Here is a 23469-nt window from a genome sequence, read left to right as displayed (position 1 = left end):
TGATTTATTATTTGAGTGATGCTTACAACATTTTGACACTATTCTTTTCTCTTTCTATTTTACTTTTCTCCAAATTTATTTAGTCAGTCCACACATTTTATCATCTGGTAAGTCCTTAGACATTGAAATGCTCTCAAATTATTTCTTATTCTTTGTCTTTGAAATGGAGAGTAACATTCTTTTTGGATAAGGTAGCATTTGGTATGTATGCTAAGGCAGAATATGAAATATATTTAATCAAGTCGTAATTTTAAAAAATCCTTCAAGGACTCTCTTTTGCCTGACTCCCAAGAACATACATGATCTTAGCCTCTGCTTCTTCTAGTTTTTATAACATTTTCCCACTGCATTTCCCACCAGGTGAACATCAGATGGAGCTACTTGATTATGTAGCAGCAAAGTTCCATGAAGAAGCTGGCATCTTCAAACTATTGGTACGAGCTTTTAAATATTGCTCAATCTAGAGCTATTTAGCATATTATCTTTCTTCTATTGATTCCAATTCAAATTAACTTCTTCCTTCCATTTCCAAATGCATTATTTATTTTTACATTAATCCTACACAGATCATTGATTCAATAATGGCACTTTTCCGAGTGGATTTCAGTGGTCGTGGGGAGTTGGCTGAACGGCAGCAAAAACTGGCCCAGATGTTGTCACGACTACAAAAAATCTCAGAAGGTAGATTTTTTTCCTTAATTTTTAAAATATTTATTTATTTACATTTGGCTGCGTTGCTGTGCTGAGGCTTTCTCTAGTTGCGGCGAACAGGGGTTACTCTTTTTTTTTTTTTTTTGGCTGCATTGGGTCGTCACTGCTGTGCGCAGGCTTTCTCTAGTTGCGGTAAGCAGGGGCTACTCTTTGTTGTGGTGTGCAGGCTTCTCTTGTTGTGGAGCACCGGCTCTAGGCGTGCGGGCTTCAGTAGTTGTGGCACATGGGCTCAGTAGTTGTGGCTCGCAGGCTCTAGAGCGGAGGCTTAGTAGTTGTGGCACACGGGCTTAGTTGCTCCGCAGCATGTGGGATCTTCCTGGACGAGGGGCAGGCAGATTCTTAACCACTGCGCAACCAGGAAAGCCCCTCAGAAGGTAGATTTTTAAAATAAATGGTGATATCAGAATAGCACCTGTGACTGTTTGCTAAGTAGGTTTTGCAGAGAAGCTCAGAATAATGTCAGGAAGCAGTCCATTTTTTAAAAATAATATTTCCTGGGCTTCCCTGGTGGCGCAGTGGTTGAGAGTCCGCCTGCCGATGCAGGGGACACGGCTTCGTGCTGGTCTGGGAAGATCCCACATGCCGCAGAGCGGCTGGGCCTGTGAGCCATGGCCGCTGAGCCTGCGCGTCTGGAGCCTGTGCTCCGCAAAGGGAGAGGCCACAATAGTGAGAGGCCCGCGTACAAAAAAAGAATTAAAATTAAAATTAAAATTAAAAAAATAATATTTCCTTCATGGAATACAACTCTTTTTTTAAACCAAAAATACTGATTCTAATACAATAGGTACCTAAATAATATAACAATAATAACTTTAATTTATGATATCAATGAATAAACAGGAATGTAATCTTGTTCATCAAATAAATTCATGGCACAATATTTCTAAACTCTGAAATGTAAGCAATGAACTTTTAATATTCACATTGTCATTCTCTTAGTTTCTTAATTTTATTTCTTGATGCAGAATATAATGTGGCTGTGTTTGTGACCAATCAAATGACTGCTGACCCAGGAGCAACTATGACGTAAGCCCTAATATTCTGCTTTGTATTTCACAAAAGTTAATATCAAAAGGGTTAGAGTGTAGAATAGGAAATAATTCCAAAATCATCAGCCTTGATGTGGACACAGATATGTCACAAATCACTTTTTGCACAGTGCATATTACTTCATAATTGTAAATTTCATTTATTTGTTATACAGATCTATTTTTCTCTAGTTTTTTTTATAAAACAAAGCAATAGTTTCACTATTTTCAGAGATACTTTGGGTTCCTTTTTGTCTAGGACTAAAAGGATATTGGAGGACAATAAGAAAAAGATCTTAGGGAAATAAAAACTTATATTCCAGATACATGAAAAACATATTCCAGTTTCTAATGCACTGATAAGCTGTTAGCCTACAAACAAAAAAAGCAGGCTCTCTACAGGATATACATGAGATATATTTATAAGAGATATATTTATAAATATTTATATATTTAAATATCTATATAATGGTTTTTAATGCACTGATAAGCTGTTAGCCTACAAACAAAAAAAGCAGGCTGTCTACAGGATATACATGAGATATATATTTAATTTATATATTTATTATGTTATATAAATATATTTATATTTACAGGATATACATGAGATATATTTATGTCTCTTATATATTTATAAGAGACTTCCTGTGAGAGAAGTCTCCTGTTTGAAGAAACAGAATTTCTCTCCACACTAGGCATATTGAGAATTTGTTGAAGTAGTTGTGCACATAACATACATATTGATGGCTCTGCTTGAAAGATGGCAGTGAATAGAAAGACAAGGAGATGGTGGTGTGATGAATTGGGAGATTGGGATTGACATATGTATAAAATGGATAACTAATAAGAACCTGCTGTATAAAAAAATAAATTAAATTTAATTAAAAAAAAAAAAACGAAAGACAAGGAGAGCTAAAGTAGTATAGTGAAACAGAAAGTTCGAAGAAGTACTTCCCTGGTGGTACAGTGGTAGAGGCTCTGTGCTCCTAATGCAGTGGGCCCGGGTTCAATCCCTGGTCAGGGAACTAGATCCTGCATGCCACAACTAAAAGATCCCGCAAGCCACAACTAAAGAAAGAAAAGATCCTGCATGCCACAACTAAGACCTGGCACAGCCAAATAAATAAATAAATATTTTACAAAAACAAAAAAAGCAGAAAGAAAATTCAAAGAAAGTTCAGTTGCCACCATCAAGTTTTGAGCATTATGTATCTGAATAAGCAGTCAAAATAGCCCTGAATCTATGTACTGCTTTTTTAAAGGTCTTTTCAGCAACTTCTTATTTATAATAATTTTTAGCCAGAGAAAAGTTGCAAGACTAGCATAATGAATCCACAAATATCATTTGCCTAGTTTCATCAGGTGTTAACATTTTGCCACATTTTTCCCCTCTATGTGTTTGTGTGTGTGCATGTGTGTGTAAAAATCTCTCTATATGATACATACACACACATGCTCATATATGTAAAAGTGTATATGTTTTGTGAACCTTTTGAGAGTTTTTTTCTCTGAACCAGTGAGAATTATTTGCAGACATCATGACACATCACTTCTTAGTACTTCAGCATATCTCTTCTAAGAACAAGAACATTCTTCTACATAACTACAACATAATTAGCACAGTCAGGGAATTTAACATTGGTGTACTATTTATCCAATACACAGTTATATTCAAGTGTCTCCAATTGTTCCAGTAATATTCTTTGTAGTTTGGGGGGTTTCTTGTTTTGTTTTTGATTCAGGATCAGTTAAGGATCATGCATCCCATGTACTTGTCATGTCTCTTTAGTTTCCTTTAATCAAAACAGCTCCTCAACCTTCGTTAGATTTTTGTGACACTGACTTTCTTTTTTGGTGGTGCTGTGCAGCGTGCGGGATCTTAGTTCGCTGACCAGGGGTTGAACCCATGCCCTCTGTATTGGGAGTGAGTGACACTTTTGAAGCGCACAGGCCAACTGTTTTTCAGAACATCTCTCAATTTGGAGTTGATTTTTTTCTCATTATTTAAAATGTTAAACACTTTTGGCAGGAAAGCTACTAATATATGTTATGTTATGACCTTTTCCATATATCACATCAGGAGGCACACTGGCAGTTTGTCCCTTTAATAGTGATAAGTTTGATCATGTGATTAAGATGGTGTTCACAATATTTCTCCATTGTAAAAGACCTTCTCCTGTTTGTAATTAATAAGTAATTTGTGGGGTGATACTTTGAGACTTGTGTAAATATCATGTTCTGCACTCATTAGATTTAATATCCATTGGAGATTCTTGCTTAAATCATTACTCTGGTGGTTGCAGTACAAAGTTCTGTTACTTTAAAACTGAGTCATTTCATCATTTGGTAGCAAATAAATCAGTCATTGACATATATATTAGAAGATATTTGATATGATATTCTAAATTATGTAAATTGTACTGCAATTAATGTATCTCTCTTTAGGCATTTTCTAAACTAAACCCTAAGAGTATTGCTGCATCTTCTGCAGTTTGCTATAGCTCTCACTTTTCAATTCGCTTTTATGATATTTTCTACTTAATTACAGGAGATACCAATGTGAAAAGTATTAATTACACGAAAGGTTTTAAGCAAGGTTTTTTGTTTGTTTGTTTTTTGGGTTTTATTGGCCGCACCATGCGGCATGCAGGATCTTAGCTCCCCTACCAGGGATAGAACCCGCGCCCCCTCAGTGGAAGTACAGAGTCTCAACCACTGGCTTGCCAGGGAAGTCCAAGCAAGTTAAAAAGATTGAGGAGGGGGAAATCAATCATTTATTCATTCAGTATACATTTATTGAAAATCTACTATGTATCAAGGTTCTAGCACTAGTGAACAAGAGAGACTATGTGCCTTGCCTCCATTAGGAAAAAAATAAATGATGTCCATTTAACTCAAAATTTTAAAGTCTTGGTAGGTCATGCATTGTCTGTAGTCCTTCAGTGGTTAAGGCAATATTCTCTGTTTTATAGGGTGTCTTTCATATACAGGACATGAAGTACTTCACAAAGAGAATAATTTTAAACTGAAGAGAAATGGGAGATTTTTAAGGCTCACTTTAAAAAGAGAAAATGACTCATTGGCTCAGAGGGAGGAAGTGGGTTGCATTCAAATAAAACAGTACAAGTTAAAGAGCAATGTTCTTTCTTCAGGTGTAGGGAGGGAACATTGAAGAGGCCAAAACTATCGATCTAGAGTTAGAAGACAAAGGAAGTCTGTGGAAATTAGGTCAGATAGGGTTCTTTTTCTTATATTTGTAGAAAGTTTCAAAAAGAGTAAAACCATTTTGAATTGATTCCAATAAGAGAAAAATAGAGAGGTGACAGAAAGGAAATAATTGCAGAAGTTCAAAGAGGGGAGGAGATTTATAATGAAATAAGCTAAGAAAAGAGCTGAAGAAAGTAACAAAGACTAGTATTTTTGCTGGGTGAATCTGCTTTGAAACAGCATCTCCTCCACCTAGCCAAGTTATACGGAAACAAGTTTCACTATAATTAGTATATTCTAAAGTACATTATAACAATACAAATTAAATGCATGTGCTGTAAGCACATAAATTGCCACAGCTAAATTAAAAAAGAAAACAGGACAGTTTTAAACTAAAGGATTTCAAGTGCTATTAGAATACGTCCCATAAAGGAAATATCTTTGTTTCTCAGTGTTAAGGAGCTCCAAGCTGCAACTCCCCTGGAGCCTGTCAGAGAAATATCACTATAATTGGTATGAGTACCCAAGCACACTGACAATAATTGAGGCTTCTATCCTATGCATTATACTTGATGGCACATCGTATTAAAAAGGAACAAAATTATAGAGGCGAGGAGCTGCCATATGATACACCAGAGCAGTAACTCCTAGATGAGGCTTACAGATAACAGATTTTAGAACTAGAATGAGCCAGTTGATGAAGGCCTGGAAATAAAGTCAAAGTATCAGCCTGTAAAGCTCCATACCACAGCAAAAATAAGATAAGCAACAAATAAGGCCATGATGTTGCCCCCTACTTCATTTGTGTATTTGTTTCCCTAAAAGTCATCTTAGAACATTTGCAGTCTTGTAAATGTGCAGTTTATTCTTTAAGGATGTCACTTACTGATTCTACATCATTAGTATAAATTAAGAGGAAATATCGGGACTTCCCTGTTGGCGCAGTGGTTAAGAATCTGTCTGCCAATGCAGGGGACATGGGTTTGATCCCTGGTCCGGGAAGATCCCACATGCCGCAGGGCAGCTAAGCCCGCGCGCCACAACTACTGAGCCTGCGCTCTAGAGCCCGCAAGCCACAACTACTGAAGCCCGTGTGCCTAGAGCCCGTGCTCCACAACAAGAGAAGCCACCGCAATGAGAAGTCTGTGCACCGTAACGAAGAGTAGCCCCCGCTCACTGCAACTAGAGAAAGCCCCCGCACAGCAACGAAGACCCAATGCAGCCAAAAATTAATTAATTAATTAATTAATTTTTTTTAAAAAAAGAGGCAATATGGTTAGAGAAAAAACATTAAACCAAAGTCACTAGCATGGTGACCTTGTGCAACATTTAAATTATTTGAATTTTACTTTCCTCTCCCTCAAAATTAAGAGCACTTATATTTATTGGTTGCTTAGCATGTGCCAAGTGCTTTCATGTATCGTCTTATATAATTCTCATATCACCCCAACATAACTTAGCCTCCTAGACCTCCCTGTTCTATGAAGCCAGTCTCAGTATATTGCTATATCTCTCCCCAACCCCCCAACCACCACCACCCCCGAATTCTATCTTCAAAATTTTGAAAAATGTGTAGATTTTTCTGCATATTTTGGGAGGAAATGGGGGGTGGGGTTATTTAACAAAACTTCTTAAATATACTCCTTTTTTTTTTTTTTTAACCATCTCTTCTTTTTCACCAAAATTCTCTTTATCTTCCTCTAATCTCAAAACATCCTCCTCTCTCTTGGACATGGTTCACCCAGTCTTTCTCTCAATGGACCCCTTCTCAAAAATTCCATCTTTAAGCTTAACCCTTAGCAAGTCAAAAGTACCAGGAGTATCAATTGTCCCTCAAGTTTGCCCTTTCCCAGACCCCTCAAGGTCTCCACTCCAACCAGTATTTGAGGTAGACACTATTATTATTCCTAATATGTAAAGGAAGAAACAGAGGCTCAGAGTGCCTACTTGCTCAATCATATAGTTAAGAAACAGGAGTCAGATTTTGAACCCAGGTTTCTTTGACTTCAAAGTTGAGGCTCTTTTAGTCTCACTGTGCTATTCTTCCTATCTCACTCCCAGAAAAATATCACCTGCCCTACCATCACCATAATCCTATACTCCCTGCACCCTAATTTGCAGTTGGAAGGTCAGGAGGTTCCGGGTCTTACTGTCAACAATATAACAGGCTCTATCCTGTTCAACCAGAGGGGGATAAATGAAACAATCTTTCTTGGCCCCTCTTTATTCCTAATATCCACCCCCATCTCTTCCTCCTTCTCATCATACTCCCCCATCCCCTGAGAAAAGGAGGAAAGAAGAGAAGATAATATAAAAGAAGGGGAAATAAGAGAGTAGGCTAAAGGAGGCGTGTGGGTGGTTTTCTGAAGCCGTTTTTACTTGGTCAGAAATAGAAGTAAATTAAAGCCCTCTAAAAGAATGTGGAATGCTATTACACCTTCTTGTACTTTACCTCAAGACTTGTTTATAACTGCTAGAATACTCAAGAAGTTCAAAGAAACTTTAAGAAATGTTTCGTGATTAACATGTCACTGAAAGAGGGTTTTAACTGAATCATTTAGTTAAATAATAATAGTTACCATTTATTGAGTATCTCTTATGTGCCAAGATTACTGAAAGGGTAAATCTAATGCTTTGTAGATGACCTGGCACAGTTCCTGGCATGTAGTAGGCTCCCAATGAGTTAGATTAAATATATCTTGAATCTTCACAACAGCCCTAAAAAGTAAGGGGTTTTTTTTGTTCCCATTTTACAGTTAAAGAAACTGAGATTCATAAAGGTAAATAATTAGCCCAAGGTAACATAGATAATAAGTGAATCAGGATTAGGAAGGCAGATAATAATAATTGCAGTCACTGGGTTAATGCCTTACCTAAATTATTTCATTTTATTGTTACAACTACCATACCAGTTAGGTACAATTATTATCCTCCATTTAAAATGAAGAAACAGACACTTAGAATGATTAACAATTTTCCTGAGGTCATATGGCTGGCTGATAAGCCAAAATTTGAACCCAGGTCTAACTCTAAAGCTCTTACACCACTTAGCACATTGAGTCTGTATGTGCCTGGGGAAAGGTTAGCATGCTGTCATATGAGACGCTTTGCAGGGATGTATCCATTACCCTGGTGAGTTGACCAGTGTTCAGGGCCCTCAGCCTTACAGACAGATTTGATTTGGTCATCCTACCGAGCACAAATCCATTTCTCAGGGACAGACTCACATTAATCAAACTCATGAGACTCAACAAAAGATCAGAGGGCCAGTTTACTGATAAAGAAAAATGTAACTACATTTGAAGCTCTTGTGACCAGGGCATTCTCTCCTTGTAGGCAGACCTCTATAGGAATCCAAATTTTAATCCAAAGCTATTTACTAAATATGGAATCCAAGCAAAGGGAAATAATTAGATGAGTTAGAAGAGTGTCTGCCACATAGTAAGGACTCAGTAAACGTGAATGTGAATGTTATTGTTAATAGCCAGCCACACCGGGGCAGGGGGCGGGGTGGACCTTGAATCTCCTAAACTTATATGAAAATTTTTGTATGTGTACATATGTGCATTTTTCTGGGGGAGAGTCTATATCTTTTATTAAATTATCAAAGTGTTAGTGACCTACAAGAAAAGTCAAGAGCCATAAATTCTACACAGAATCCTGAACACTTTGATGGAGCAAGTACAATTTGAATTGGCTTGATATTCTTCCAGAGCTAAGGCTGTTATGCTATGTTGCAATTTATTTTAGTTAAGTATAACCACTTACATTATGAGTCACTTTTTAGGACTTTTTTCTCCCCATATTATCTTTCCTATATGATTTCTTAGCACTTTTGCAGATCCTATCATTTATTTCTCATTTAGTTCATTCAAAATCATCTCCCTTTGGAAACGACATATTTTTTTAAAAATTTATTTTATTTATTTTTATTTTTGGCTGTGTTGGGTCTTCGTTGCTGCATGCGGGCTTTCTCTAGTTGTGGCGAGCAGGGGCTACTCATTGTTGGTGTGCAGGCTTCTCACTGCAGTGGCTTCTCTTGTCACAGAGCATGGACTCTAGGCGCACGGGCTTCAGTAGTTGTGGCACGTGGGCTCAGTAGTTGTGGCTCGTGGGTTCTAGAGCGCGGGCTCAGTAGCTGTGGCACATGGTCTTAGTTGACCCGTGGCATGTGGGATCTTCCCAGACCAGGGCTCGAACCCATGTCCCCTGCATTGGCAGGTGGATTCTTAACCACTGCGCCACCAGGGAAGTCAGGAAACGACATTCTTTTTTTTTTTTTAAACAAGATGTTGGGGGTAGAAGTTTATTTATTTATTTATTTATTTATTTATTTATTTATTTTTGCTGTGTTGGGTCTTCGTTTCTGTGCGAGGGCTTTCTCTAGTTGTGGCAAGCGGGGGTCACTCTTCATCGCGGTGCGCGGGCCTCTCACTATCGTGGCCTCTCTTGTTGCGGAGCACAGGCTCCAGACGCGCAGGCTCAGTAGTTGTGGCTCACGGGCCTAGTTGCTCCGCGGCATGTGGGATCCTCCCCGGCATGTGGGATCCTCCCAGACCAGGGCTCGAACCCGTGTCCCCTGCATTAGCAGACAGATTCTCAACCACTGCGCCACCAGGGAAGCCCCGGAAACGACATTCTTAACACTCAGGCTCTTCATCTGGAGTAATCAATGCCAGGCAGTAGTACCTATTCTCTTTTGTGCATAGGGTACCACATTGGTAATAACAAACAATACTTTGCTAAGAAAAAAACATAGCCATACAGCTAAAACCTACAGATTCCTGCTCTTCCTTAGATTATCTGTAAGGGGGTGGAGGCGGGGAGGATTACTTCAATTAGGGGGAAATCCTGTTTCCTTTTACATTTCCCCTTCTGTCAGAACACCCTTTAAAAGTTCCTTGAATTACAGCTTCTTTGAAGATAATATCACAAATCTGTGTCTAAAAGGTTCTAATTTGGAGGAAACCCAAATTGTCTTCTCTTCCCGTATCCATTCAACAAGAGTTGTTGAGTGTTTTTTATATTATAGGTACTTTTCTGGGCACTGGAGTTACTAAAATGAATAAGGATTTAGAGTATAGTTGGGGAATGAGACCCATGAATTAAAAATTATAATGTAGTGTGCTTTAATAGAGTTATATACATAGTGATATGAGAGGACAGGGGAGGTAGGCTCTACTCTGTTTCAGGGTATCGGGCATGGTTTTCAAGAAGGGATGACACTTGATGGGTGAGTAGGAGCTAAATGAGCAAACACAATAGGAAAGGGGCTTTTGCTTCAGAGATAACTGAGTTTATAAAAGCATTGAGGTATAAGAGGACTTGCTGAAATAAGAAAAAATTAAAGTTTGAGGAGGAAGAATGAGTACAGCTGTAAATAAGTACAGTGGGCCCTTCGTATCCATAGGTTCCACATCCATGAATTCAACCAACCTAGGATCAAAAATAATCAGAATATAAAAATCCAGAAAGTTCCAAAAAGCAAAATTTGAATTTGCCGTGCTCTAGCAGCTATTTACATAGAATTTAAATTGTATTTACAACTATTTACGTAGCATTTACATTTTATTAGGTATTATAAGTAATCTAGAGATGATTTAAAGTATATGGGAGGACACAGTATTGTAAATCAACTATACTCCAATAAAAAATTTTATTTTATTAAAAAAGATAACGTATATGGGAGGATGTGTGTAGGTTACACACAAATACCACACCATTTTTTTTTTTCACGCCATTTTATATAAGGGACTTGAACATTCGTGAATTTTGGTATCCATGGTTGGGAGGTGGGTTCTGGAACGGATCCCCCTGTGGATACAGAGGGGGACTGTATGTAGGTAACAGAAAAAAAGAAGCAGAAGTTGAGGGACTGTCTTCCTGAGAGCCCTCCTTTTCTTTGTGAAGAAGCAGGCAATGTCATCCAAAGTTAGGGAAAAGAACAGAAAAGAGTGCTTAAGGAGACTACTGAAAGTTTGGTAAAGGGGAGGTGAGGTTAACCAGGCTCTTATAGAAGAATTACTAGGCAGTATGGAGAGACCATCTGTGAGAAGCATTAACATAGCTGTTAAAACTTCTCTCTGCCCATTTAGCGAACCCCGACTCTCCTTTCTTGTCTCCTCTTCATAGCAGTTTCTAACTGGTCTACCTGCTGTGGGGGCACCTATCTTTCTATTGCCCAATATTCTCCTTGGTATTTTTGTAACTTCTATGTCTTAAGTACAAAAAATATTTTTGAGCACCCACTGTGTGGCTGGTTGCTACAGAGCTGAATACAATGTCATCTGCCCTTAAGGAGCTTAGTGATAGGTAATAGGTGAGGGATTAAGGGGGAATATAATATGTAAATAATAATAGCACTAAAGGCAGGACATGAAAAATGCACTAAAGAAGCATAAATACAGTGTTTGCAAGTTCAGAGTTCACAGCCCAGCTGAGAATATCATCAGGCCCTCAAGCAGCCCATCTATGTAGAACATAGAATTCTTTTAAGACCTTGAAGAACCACCTGTAATGGAGGGTAACCTGGAAGGTTTAGAGTTATCCCATTAAAAAGAGTGGCATTGATCTGTAAGCATTATAGAGATAATTCATCTCTAGCTATTTCATCCAACTGAAAGGCCTTCATTGCTTTACTACCCTTTCAGCTGTCTGAGTAAAGCAACCTATCTTCTGACTTCTTAACTCCTGTCAGTCTCACCTGCCTGGATGCTACTTTCTTGATAGTGGTTCACTCCAAAACTAACTCTGTTCTTGTTCTCACATTGGACCTGCTGAATCAATCAATCCTATCCAACCCCAGCCAGCTGGTCCTAACCTGTGAGCCATTTAATCAAGCAGCAGTTTATTTTTTATTTTTTTCAATTGTTTGACTCTGCAAAAATCAGAAGGCACTAACGGACAGCCAACCAACCCATCCCCTTGGTGCCCTGAGTGAAGACAAGTCAGCTTAGATATATGATGGACTAAAATCCCACCACCTAAGACTCTAAGCAGTGAAATGAACAGCCATCAAAAGGCAGCAGTTTGGGACTTCCCTGGCGGTCCAGTGGTTAAGACTCTGCACTTTTACTCAGGAGGTGTGGTTTCAATCCCCAGTCAGGGAACTAAGATCCCATGTGCTGCGAGGTGTGGCCCAAAAAAATAAAAAATAAAATAAAATAAAAGCAGCAGTTTATATTAGCAGACTCCTTTCCCAGAGAGCTTCATATCCCCATTAACCTACAATCTCTTTAGCCTCGTGTCAATCAGCCACATCATCACTACACCAAGCCTCATGCTTACAGTAAACAGAATCCTGAACTTCATGGAGCAACCAGAATTTGAATTGACTTGCAACTGAATTCTCCCAAAGCTGAGGCTATTATGCTATACCAAAATTTATTTTGATCGAGTGTAACCTGTTAGTTTAAGTTCAGTTCCATTTATTGATGATTTTGAAGCCTAGATTTTCTTCTGCATCAAAGGAGATGATCTTGTGGTTTTCTCCTTCATTCTATTTTTTTAAAAATTTATTTATTTACTTTTGCTGTGTTGGGTCTTCGTTTCTGTGCGAGGGCTTTCTCTAGTTGTGGCAAGCGGGGGCCACTTTTCATCGCAGTGTGCGGGCCTCTCACTATCGCGGCCTCTCTTGTTGCAGAGCACAGGCTCCAGACACGCAGGTTCAGTAGTTGTGGCTCACGGGCCTAGTTGCTCCGCGGCATGTGGGATCCTCCCAGACCAGGGCTCGAACCCGTGTCCCCTGCATTAGCAGGCAGATTCTCAACCACTGCGTCCTTCACTCTATTGATATGGTATATTACAATGATGATTTTCCTATGTTGAACCACTCTTGCATTCCTAGAATAAATAGTACTGGGTCATGGTGTATAATCCTTTTGATATGTTGCTGGATTCGGTTTGCTAGTATTTTGCGGAGGCTTTTTGCACCTAGGCTTTTTTGAAGGGCTTACTATATTAGGTTTATTAAGAAACTTTCACTTCTTGCCAAGTGAGTGTTAGTCCCCTAGTGAGTATATCTCTCAAGAGTGTCAATATTTGTAACTACCTTGCAATCATAATATATTTTTGGATTGATAAGATCATAGTAAGAGCTTATCTTTTCTGTATCCTATTTTAGAAGAATAAACTTTAGACATCAGCGATAAAGATATTTCTGAGATTCTTCTCACCTCAAATTCATAACCAGTACGACATTGAAGGCTTCCAATGTACAGTTAATGAATAAGAAGGAGGTTCTCAATCTGCTCTCATTTACATCATAGCATCATGAGGGAGGGTTGGGTATTACTTATTCATTAGACTAGAATAGTGGTTGGCACACAGTAAGCCATTAATAAATACTTCTGATACATGAATGAATGAATAAATTCAATCTTTGTATTTTGTAAAGAAAAATTGCTTAACCCCAAGATTTATCCTAAAACAGTGAGTAGTGTTTTATTTGTGTTTTTTATTTTTAAAAAATCAAACAAAACATGAACCATTTATCATAGGAATCTAAGAAGCCTGAACTGGATGGCCAATGGGGTACATAGCAGCTCCAAACTCTAGCCCATTCCCTGGTTTATGAACAAGCCTCTGCTTGTTTAGAATGCAAACCTACTCTGTCCCCTGCCATACTCCAGAGAAAAGTTGCCTTGTAATTGCAGTTAGTACTGTATATAGTCCATATGATGAAACCTGAAAAGGTGTTTTATTAATTCAGTTTTCAGGCAGACCCCAAAAAACCCATCGGGGGACACATTCTGGCTCATGCTTCAACAACAAGAATAAGCTTGCGAAAGGGAAGAGGAGAGCTGAGAATTGCCAAGATTTATGACAGGTAAATATTTCTTATCTTAACCAGATTCTTGTGCATATGGTATTATATAGAATTGCCTCTCCTGAGAGGCTATAATTATTCTACTGGCAGACACTACATGTTTGAATTTCCTTCTCAAAAAGTATTCAGTTCATTGGGAAGTCCCTACTATGTACTGGGTTCTAGGGATTTGGGGATCTTGTTGACATTGACTTGGTCTCTGACCTTCCAAATCTTACAGTGAAGCTAGAAAATGAAATAATTGATTCCAGTTGAAGTGAGGTAAATACAGGAAAAGTACAGCATGTGATAGGGATGTTCTTCTTTCTTTCTGCCAGTTTTCTTTTCAGGTTTCAGTTTAAACATTGCTTCCTCAAGGAACCTTTCCCTGACCCTTACATTCTAAGCTAATACTCTATATTACACCTTTTATTCTTTCACAGTACTTTACTTATTTAATTAACAGTTATAAGCTTAGATTTTACCAGCAACAAACCTAAAGCGATTTGAACTGGGGAGGCATTACCCACCCCTTCTTGAGCATTGCTGCTGACCCTTCTCTGTGGACCTCCCCCATTTTTGCCCATCTGTTGTGTTTATCTCTGAGGGGTTGGCAAGGGAGGGTACCCCCACCTTCCCTGCAGCTGTTCCTCAGGAGTCATGACTTTGACTTGGTCTAGAAAGGTTGAGCTGGAAGCGGTGGCCCCTGGTTGCTTTCTGAGCACATGTCTCAGAGACCTGGGGCTGGTGGGAGTGCTGTTGGAGCTGGATTTCAACACATAGGGTGCCGCTGGGCCAGCTGGTAGGGTTGCTGGGCTCCAGGCCTCTAGCTCCAGCTCTTGCAGACCTAGGCCCCTCTCTGACCCGAGAAAGCTCCTTGGGCCCTTGAAGCTGATAAACCAAGAGAGTAAGGAAACATTCTTTAGAGTGAGAAAGCTAATGTTTCAGCCATTTAGAGATAAACTGCAAAACTAGAGCCTGGCATGGGGCTGGGGCTAAAGATTTTTCTCGAACTTTTCAAGATTTGCAAGTATGCAGCTTGGAAGGAGGCTGGTGGTTTTATTGTTAAAAAAGCAATAACGTGGCTTTTCCTGTAAGGCTTGCATAGTACTTCTTACCCCTCTCCTGTCTCCCCCTGCAAAGATGGTGCTGGAATGTTCTGGAAGGTCATGTCAACTTCAGCTTCTCCTGTGGAAACTGAAGCCATTGGGGTTTTCTGTCCAAATTCAAAAGGAGTCGTGTGTGTGTGTGTGTGTGTGTGTGTGTGTGTGTGTGTGTGTATGTAGATGTAGATATACATATATACACATACACTCATTTTATATATATGTATGTACATGCAAGTATTTTATATATATATATACATATATATACATGTGCAAATATATGAATAAACTTTGACAACATAATTGATGTACATGGTAAAAAATAAATAAAATCAAACATTCCAAAATAAGAGTTATAAGCTTAATAAGTTTTTACAGAGAAACCTATTACATATCAGCTGTTCTAGATTCTGGGGATAGAGCAGTGAACAAAACAAAAAGACAAGGCCCTGCCCTCATGGAGCTTACATTCCATTGGTAATGATTTATGTAACATATGTCATCCCCACTAGACAGTAAATACACTGAGGACAGAGATACTATTCTTTTGCTTACCACCGTATTCTTAGTTCCTCAGACATAATGGATGTATTTGTGACTGACTGATTAGCCAATCCTGGCAACAAGGTAAAGATTTGTAATAACTCTTTACTCTAGGGAGGGAAAAAACAGCCAAAAAAGAATCAGATGAGCTCTTAATCTGGTTTTGGCTATGAATCACAGTACTTACTATGTATTGTCATTGAAAAATATTAAATAATCAGTTCCCCCCTCTATCTCATTTTTATTCAGACCATTTTGCTTTTCATCATCAGTCCCTGTAGAAGACTGTGATACACATATGCAAGTGCTATGCTTTGTGGAGCTTCAGCCATCTCTAGAAATTTGTAACAAATGTTCTTTGTTGAATTAAGTAGATAGTAGGATTGTTCCATAGTTTTACTAAAATTTCTTGGTCTATATCTTGGACAGATTGCTGTGCTTAGAACTTTCCCAAACATTTTTCACTCTGAATTGTAATCAGCTGATTACATGTACATCTCCCTCACTACAGGGACTGAGTCTGGTTCACTAATGTCCCCAGCACCTAGCATGGTCCTTGGCACATAGTAAGAGCTCAATAACTATTTGTTGAATTAATAAATGAATGAATTCCATCTACATGTTCAATCATTTGTATATTTAATCACGTCCTCCAAACTTTTAGGAAAAAATAACCCCTACAGTTTTTACAGTCCTAAGAGAACACTAGGGTTCTGCAGACTCAACAAAGGATAATTAAAATTATCATAGAAGTTAGTCATGTCAACTTTCCATAAATCTGAATAAAAATAGCAAAACTAGATCAGAACTTAAAATGTGAAAACTTAATTTGCTGTGCATCTTGTACTGCCTTCTTTCTGGTCCCTAAAGATTTCTCACAAAGAATTCTCCTTGACTTTAGAAAAAACTTTTTGGTAGAGAGATCATGATGCTAAAAATGATAGCTAACACTTACTGAGTGGCTACTATGTGCTAGATCTGTGCCAAGTGCTTTATTTATTTACTTTTTCATTGTTTTTAAGGACAACCTTAAGAGATAGAGATTATTATCCCCATTTACACATGAGGAAACCAAGGCCCCAAGTAGTTAGGTAACCACTGCCCCTCTACAGTCTATTCTAAACACAGAAGCCAGAATGATCCTTTGTAACACCAAGTCAGAGCATATCTGTCCTCTCTTTAAAACACTCCCATGGCTCCCCATCTTAACTCAGAATAAAAGCCCATGTCTCTACACTGGTTTACAGAGCACTACATGAATGGCCCTATTCTTATTCCTCCTGCTTTCCCCCTTGCTCACCATGCTTCAACCTCAGTGGGCACCTTGATATTCTAGAAACATGCCAGGCACACTCCTCCCTTAGGGCCTCGCCTCTGTGATTATTGCTCTCCCTGCCTGGAATAAGCTTCCCCCACATAGCCCTCTTTCTGGCTATCTCCCTCACCTCCTTCAAGTCTTTGATCAAATGTTACCTTCTCAACAAAATGCCTATCTTCATCTCCCTATTTAAAATTGCAGCTAGCCTTGTCCCAGTTTCCATACTTCCAATCTCCCTTACCCAGCTCTATTTTCTTCTTTCCCTATAACACTTATTTTCTAACATATCACATATTTATTTATTTATTATGTCCATTATTTATTGTCTGTCTGTCCTTCCCCCAAATATAAGTTCCACAAGGCCAGAGATCTTTGTCTATTTTTTTCACATACGGATCTCAAGTGCCTACAACAGGGATATAGGAAGTGCTCAGTAAATTTTCTTTTTTCTTTTTTTTCAATTTTTGGCTGCGTTGGGTCTTCGTTGCTTCACGCGGGCTTTCTCTAGTTGCAGCAAGCAGGGGCTACTCTTCGTCGCGATGTGCATTGCAACGGCTTCATTGCGGTGGCTTCTCTTGTTGCAGAGCATGGGTTCTAGGCACACGAGCTTCGGTAGTTGCAGCACGCGGGCTTAGTAGTTGTGGCACGCAGGTCCTAGAGCACACAGGCTTTAGTAGTTGTGGCGTGCGGGCTCTAGAGCACAGGCTCAGTAGTTGTGGCGCACGGGCTTAGTTGCTCCTCGGCATGTGGGATCTTCCCGGACCAGGGTTCAAACACTCCCCTGCATTGGCAGGCAGAGTCTTAACCACTGCGCCACCAGGGAAGTCCCAGTACATATTTTCTTAATGAGTAAGTGAATGGACTTGCCCCACATCACAAAACCAGTAAGTAATGGAACCAGGATTAGAATCTATGCTGTCTGAATCTAGGGTCTGCACTTTTAACCACTACACTATTTCTTAGTTTATTAAGGATTATCTATTCAGGGTAGTAATAGCTAGTCTGCTATAGCTACTCCCATGGCTTCAACTACTACATTATACAGATGTAAGAGAAAGACATTTCTTGTTAAAACAGAATTCCCCAAGAATTGAGCAGAAAAGGGTTCTCATAATTCCCAGGAATACAGGAGTGACTACAAAAGGGAACCTAGCCTTTTTCCTTGAATAGCCTATAGTTACTGCTTCTGTAAGTAACTATAACTGGCCCTCAAGTGTATATTTTCTCTCTTTAAAACTTTGAGTGAATAAAAACCCCATTTATTTTATTCTACTTAGCAAATCTGAGATCAGTGAACATTAAAACTCTACTGAATTCAAAGGAAAATCAAATTTTAAACAATTACAAAAAATGAAAAGGCATACAAATGGTCAAGTTTCTAAAGTCATTGTTTTTTATTCTGTTTCAAAACCAAAACAAACAAACAAGCAAAAAACCCTGGTTCAACTTTGCAGATACTTTGCTTGGCTTCCCTCTTTCTCAACTCCTTGTCTTCCTGCCATTTTTAAGTGGCTGACTATTTTCCATCAAAGTCAAAAAGTTATTTTCTAATTCCACTCACGCCTTCTTATTCTTCAACTCCAACTTCAGTCTAGCAAGACCTACTTTATCTATAGCTCATGTTCTATCCTCCAGGGAGATTCCTCTGCTCTTTCTTAAGGGAAGTAACCTTACCCATGGTGTGCTCAAAGTATACTAGCTAATCTGCACCCTCCAAACAAAACAAAACAACCAAACAAACAAAATCAAAAAAACAAAAACCAATTTTGCATGACAATATAACCTACTGATTAAGAAGATCATGAGCTTTGGAATCAAATACCTTAGTCTCTAATCCTGGCATCTTCAATTCTCAGCACTGTGACCTTGATCAAATTACTTCTCTGAACCTCAGTCTTCTCATCTATAAAATGTGGATAATAATACATACCCAACAGAGTAATCGTAAAGTTTAAATGAAATAATATAAGGGAGCCTGACACATAATAGTTAGTAAATACTTAATAAATGGAAGCTATTAATATTACCGTACAGTCACCATAACCTGAATATAATAACAGCACAAAGTAGCAGTAGGCTCTTTCTCTCATGGTCAGTGATTTTCAAATTCCTATTTTTAGTCTAACATTTTATTCAAGTGTTAGATATTCATTTCCAACTACTTGTAGACCTCTTCTACATCAATGCCCCACAGGTATCTCAAGCTCAACATATCTAAACCTAACTTCTTATTCTTCCTCTCCTCCTTATACACAAAGCAAGCTTCTCTATTCCTACTCTTTTGTTCATGCTAGAAATGGAATACCCCCATTTCTGCCTCAAAGGCTTCTGTGAAGTCCTCTATTATCTATGAAATCTTTCCTGATCAACCTAGCCTGCATAACGTCTCCTTTCCTTAGAGTTCTATAACATATACTGACTTTATGGAACTTAGCTTACTTTGCATATTTGTTATGTCATAGCTCACCTTTTAGGCTTCTTGAGAGTAAAGACTCTGTCTCATTTTTGTAAATTCTGTGGGGTCTAGTAATGATAAAGTATGATTTTCAAAGAGTTAAAAACATCACTTTCTGCAAATAAGCATAAAATGGACGTGTCAAAGATTTTACTCAACTCCTTAATTAATGAGGAAACCACTGATTCAAAGGATAATTTGAGGAACAGAGATTTATGTAGTCATTCAAAGCAATGCTGAAATAAATTTGCTAATAGATGCAAAACTGGTTAATATCCTACCAGGCAATAAATTGTAACATTTGAAGTTGTGTTTTCTACTGGAGAGAAATCAGTTGTTTCTCTACTCAGTGAAATTCATTTCCATTGCTATAGACTGGCATCATAAGAATAATCTGCATTGTTATCAGTTTTCTACAAATTAATCTCTACTCCTATAGAGCTGTAGAATAAATTAAAAGGTAAAATTTAAAAGAGCATGAAATCATGACTCGTACAAGTATAAAATGTCAAAGATTTTATTTAACTCATTAACTCATGCAGGAACCAATAAGATTTTATAACCAGATCAAAGGAAAAATCAAATTACCACATATGTAGTCAAACAAGTAATGCTGAAATGAATTATAAATTGATAAAAAAAATGGGTTAATATCCATAAGACAATAATCAATTGCATTCCTCCTCACACAATTTACATTTCTATGAACCAGGATAATTTGTATTACTCATAGTCTTCTACAGCTCATAGAGTTGTAAAACAGCTCAAAGACAATGAAAGCCACGGAGTCCTCATAGATTTGGATAACCTGGAAGGATGTGTTAGGCAACCTATTTTTTCGCTGAAGGTACTCAGTTATCTTTTAGTTCATTTCAAAGTCTTTCATGGTTTTTGCCTACGTTAGTCTAGTCAATGGAAATGTGCACACCCATTTAAAAATTTTTATTGAGGTATAGTTGATTTACAACGTTGTGTTAATTTCTGCTGTACAGCAAAGTGATTCAGTTATACATATATATATTCTTTCTCATATTTGTTTCCATTATGGAAACAGGATATTGAATATAGTTCCCTGTGCTATACAGTAGGATCTTGTTGTTTATCCATCCTATATATAATAGTTTGCATCTGCTAATCCCAAACTCCCAATCCTTCCCTCCTGCATCCCCCCTTGGCAACCACAAGTTTGTTCTCTGTATCTGTGAGTCTGTTTCTGTTCATTTGTGTCATATTTTAGATTCCACATACAAGTGATATATGGCATTTGTCTTTCTCTTTCTGATTTACTTCGCTTAGTATGATAATCTCTATGTTCATCCATGTTGCTGCAAATGGCATTATTCTATTCTTTTTTATGGCTGAGTAATATTCCATTGTGTATGTATGTGTGTGTGTGTGTGTGTGTGTGTGTGTATACACACATATACATATATATATACACTACATCTTCCTTATTCATTCATCTGTCAATGGACATTTAGGTTGTTTCCATGTCTTGGCTATTGTAAATAGTGCTGCTATGAACATAGGGGTGCATGCCTCTTTTCAAATTATAGTTTTGTCTGGATATGCACCCAGGAAAGGGATTGCAGGATCATATGGCAACTCTATTTTTAGTTTTTGAGGAAGCTCCATACTGTTTTCCATAGTGGCTGCACCAATTTACATTCCCACCAACAGTGTAGGAGGGTTCCCTTTTCTCCACCACCCCTCCAGCATTTGTTATTTGTAGACTGTTTTTTTTTAATTTTTATTTATTTATTTATGGCTGCATCGGGTCTTCATTGCTGCACGCAGTCTTTCTCTAGTTGCGGCAAGTGGGGGCTACTCTTCATTGCAGTGAGCAGCCTTCTCATTGCGGTGGCTTCTCTTGTTGCGGAGCATGGGGTCTAGGCACGTGAGCTTCAGTAGTTGTGGCACGCGGGCTCAGTAGTTGTGGCTCGCGGGCTCCAGAGCGCAGGCTCAGTAGTTGTGGCGCACGGGCTTAGTTGCTCCGCGGCATGTGGGATCTTCCCAGACCAGGGCTTGAACCTGTGTCCCCTGCATTGGCAGGCAGATTCTTAACCACTGCGCCACTAGGGAAGTCCTATTTGTAGACTTTTTAATGATGGCCATTCTGACCGGTGTGAGTTAATACCTCATTGTAGTTTTGATTTGCATTTCTCTAATAATTAGCAATGATGAGCATCTTTTCATGTGCCTATTGGCCATCTGTATGTCTTCTTTGGAGAAATGTCTATTTAGGTCTTCTGCCCATTTTTTGATTGGGTTGTTTTTTTGTTATTGAGTTGTATGAGGTACATACCCATTTAGAATCAGATAAGCCTCTAAGGGTCTGCTACACAATACCTGACAGTGCACTGTAAGAACACACAGTTATCCCTTTTTGCCTGTTTCCAAGTGTGGGGTAGTTTTTCTTGACGTTTAGAACCTTACATATAGAAGTTGTTCAATAAATGTTTGTGATGGTTGATAATACTTGCAGGAAAATTCTGTAGTCCACATTTAGCTGTACCAACTCACATGTCTCTGGAGACTCAGACTAATAGGAATGTGATGTGTGACATGAATATAGTATTTATAGAAATAGAGCTTTTTATAAACTTCTGTTCCTTTGTATTTTGTTAGCCCCGAGATGCCTGAAAATGAAGCCACCTTCGCAATAACTGCTGGAGGAATTGGGGATGCCAAGGAGTAGGTGGCGAATTGATGCAAATTGCTTCTTAGTGCTTATTAGGAGCTGAAGAAATGGAAAAGCAGTCTCAAATTTCAGATCTTGAAATAAGAGTCTGTTTTTTTTCATGTGTTATTAAAGGAAAGTCAGCAAAAGAGAATTAAATTATATTTATCTTAAAGGTCTCTGATTTACAATAACTAAACATTGTATGTCGGTTCAGGAATATAAATATGTATATGAATGAATAAACCTTTTGAAAAATAGTTGGGGAAGGGGTACCTCACTTTAGCTTCCCAAAGTGAGCCACTAAGCAGATGGCAAGTCTAAGAGCTCCGAAATGTCTCCTCCTCCTACAGCTGCCCCCCGAACACTTAGAAGTGAATACACTTCCAAAGGAGGGAGACATTTAAGGGAAGAATGTTTACAGGATACACAAAAGAGCTTTTTTATTCATGATATCAAACTATATATTCACATTTATAGCAACAGAAAAGAAACATTAAATTAAGCCAAATTTTAAATCATTTGACTTTTCGACAAGTTGAAATTACTTTTTAAAAATGTACTTCTGATACATACATATTTTACTGGGAAGATAAAAAGGAAGGTAATTAGGAACTTTATAATTTTGGGTGGTCAAGATAGCATGACTTTTATATTTTAAGTTTTGGGTAGAGAATTCAGAATCTTCTTTAAAATATTAAAGTTAGGGCTTCCCTAGTGGTTCAGTGGTTGAGAATCCGCCTGCCAATGCAGGGGACACGGGTTCGTGCCCCGGACCGGGAAGATCCCACATGCCGCGGAGCGGCTAGGCCCGTGAGCCATGGCCGCTGAGCCTGCGCATCTGGAGCCTGTGCTCTGCAACGGGAGAGGCCACAACAGTGAGAGGCCCGCGTACCGAAAAAACAAACAAAAACAAAACAAAACAAAAAAATATTAAAGTTAATTTAAATGTAAAATTTCTGGATACTAATTTTATAAATGTATAAAAAATATTGGTTTTTCTAATTAAATGAAAATAAAATCTAGTTTTCAAAATGTATGTATGATAAAAATATTAATTAAAACACTAATAATATTTACAGTGACAATCTTTATAGATCTCAGAAAGATTTAATATCTTATGTTGCATCCACTTGTATGAGAATTCAAGTATTGAAAGTACCATTTGTTACAAAAGGTATTTGATTATCCATTAAGTCATTCACTCACCAATTGTATATTGAATGCTAAGTGCTAAAGAATCTACAAAAGAAGTATGGTTCCTGCCCTCAAAGAATGTGTATACTAGTTAAGAGAAACGACTAATATTTATGAAAGGATGAGAGGACAAATGATTATAATTAATTTGGATTGTGTGATTCCAAAAATCAGAGAGGAATGGTTAAGCTGTAGGACAGCATGTGCAAGTATAGAAGCTGGAATTTGGAAACAAAGAGACCAACCTGGCAAGCAGAAATTGTTCACAGTGTGGAGTTCTGGGAAATAAGAGCTTTTTATTTATTTTTTTCCACTACTTATAAACAGTTATAATTTTATTTTATTTATTATTTTTTAACATCTTTATTGGAGTATAATTGCTTTACAATGGTGTGTTAGTTTCTGCTTTACAACAAAG

At 38.1% G+C, this 23469-nt stretch overlaps 1 protein-coding gene and 1 non-coding gene across 2 annotated transcripts in view; one reads left to right on the top strand and one right to left on the bottom strand.

Moving 5' to 3' along the window:
* The window catches only part of DMC1 (DNA meiotic recombinase 1), a 42823-nt gene extending 20484 nt beyond the window's left edge, over window positions 1-22339 (top strand). Inside the window, exons 10-14 of the mRNA XM_007111719.3 lie at window positions 361-434; window positions 567-681; window positions 1677-1737; window positions 13657-13773; window positions 21803-22339. Coding sequence (XP_007111781.1) covers window positions 361-434; window positions 567-681; window positions 1677-1737; window positions 13657-13773; window positions 21803-21872 — 437 coding nt within the window. The 3' untranslated portion in view covers window positions 21873-22339. The remainder of the gene's footprint in view (window positions 1-360; window positions 435-566; window positions 682-1676; window positions 1738-13656; window positions 13774-21802) is intronic.
* Window positions 11812-11963, bottom strand: LOC112065947 (small nucleolar RNA SNORA79). The gene has a single exon (XR_002892340.1). It is a non-coding gene; the product is annotated as a small nucleolar RNA SNORA79 (small nucleolar RNA).
* Window positions 22340-23469: the final 1130 nt, after the last annotated feature.

Source organism: Physeter macrocephalus, chromosome 6 (assembly GCF_002837175.3).
Source record: "Physeter macrocephalus isolate SW-GA chromosome 6, ASM283717v5, whole genome shotgun sequence".
Classification (NCBI taxonomy): domain Eukaryota; kingdom Metazoa; phylum Chordata; class Mammalia; order Artiodactyla; family Physeteridae; genus Physeter; species Physeter macrocephalus.
Note: the sequence above shows the minus strand (reverse complement) of the source record. Positions and strands in the feature narration are given on the sequence as shown.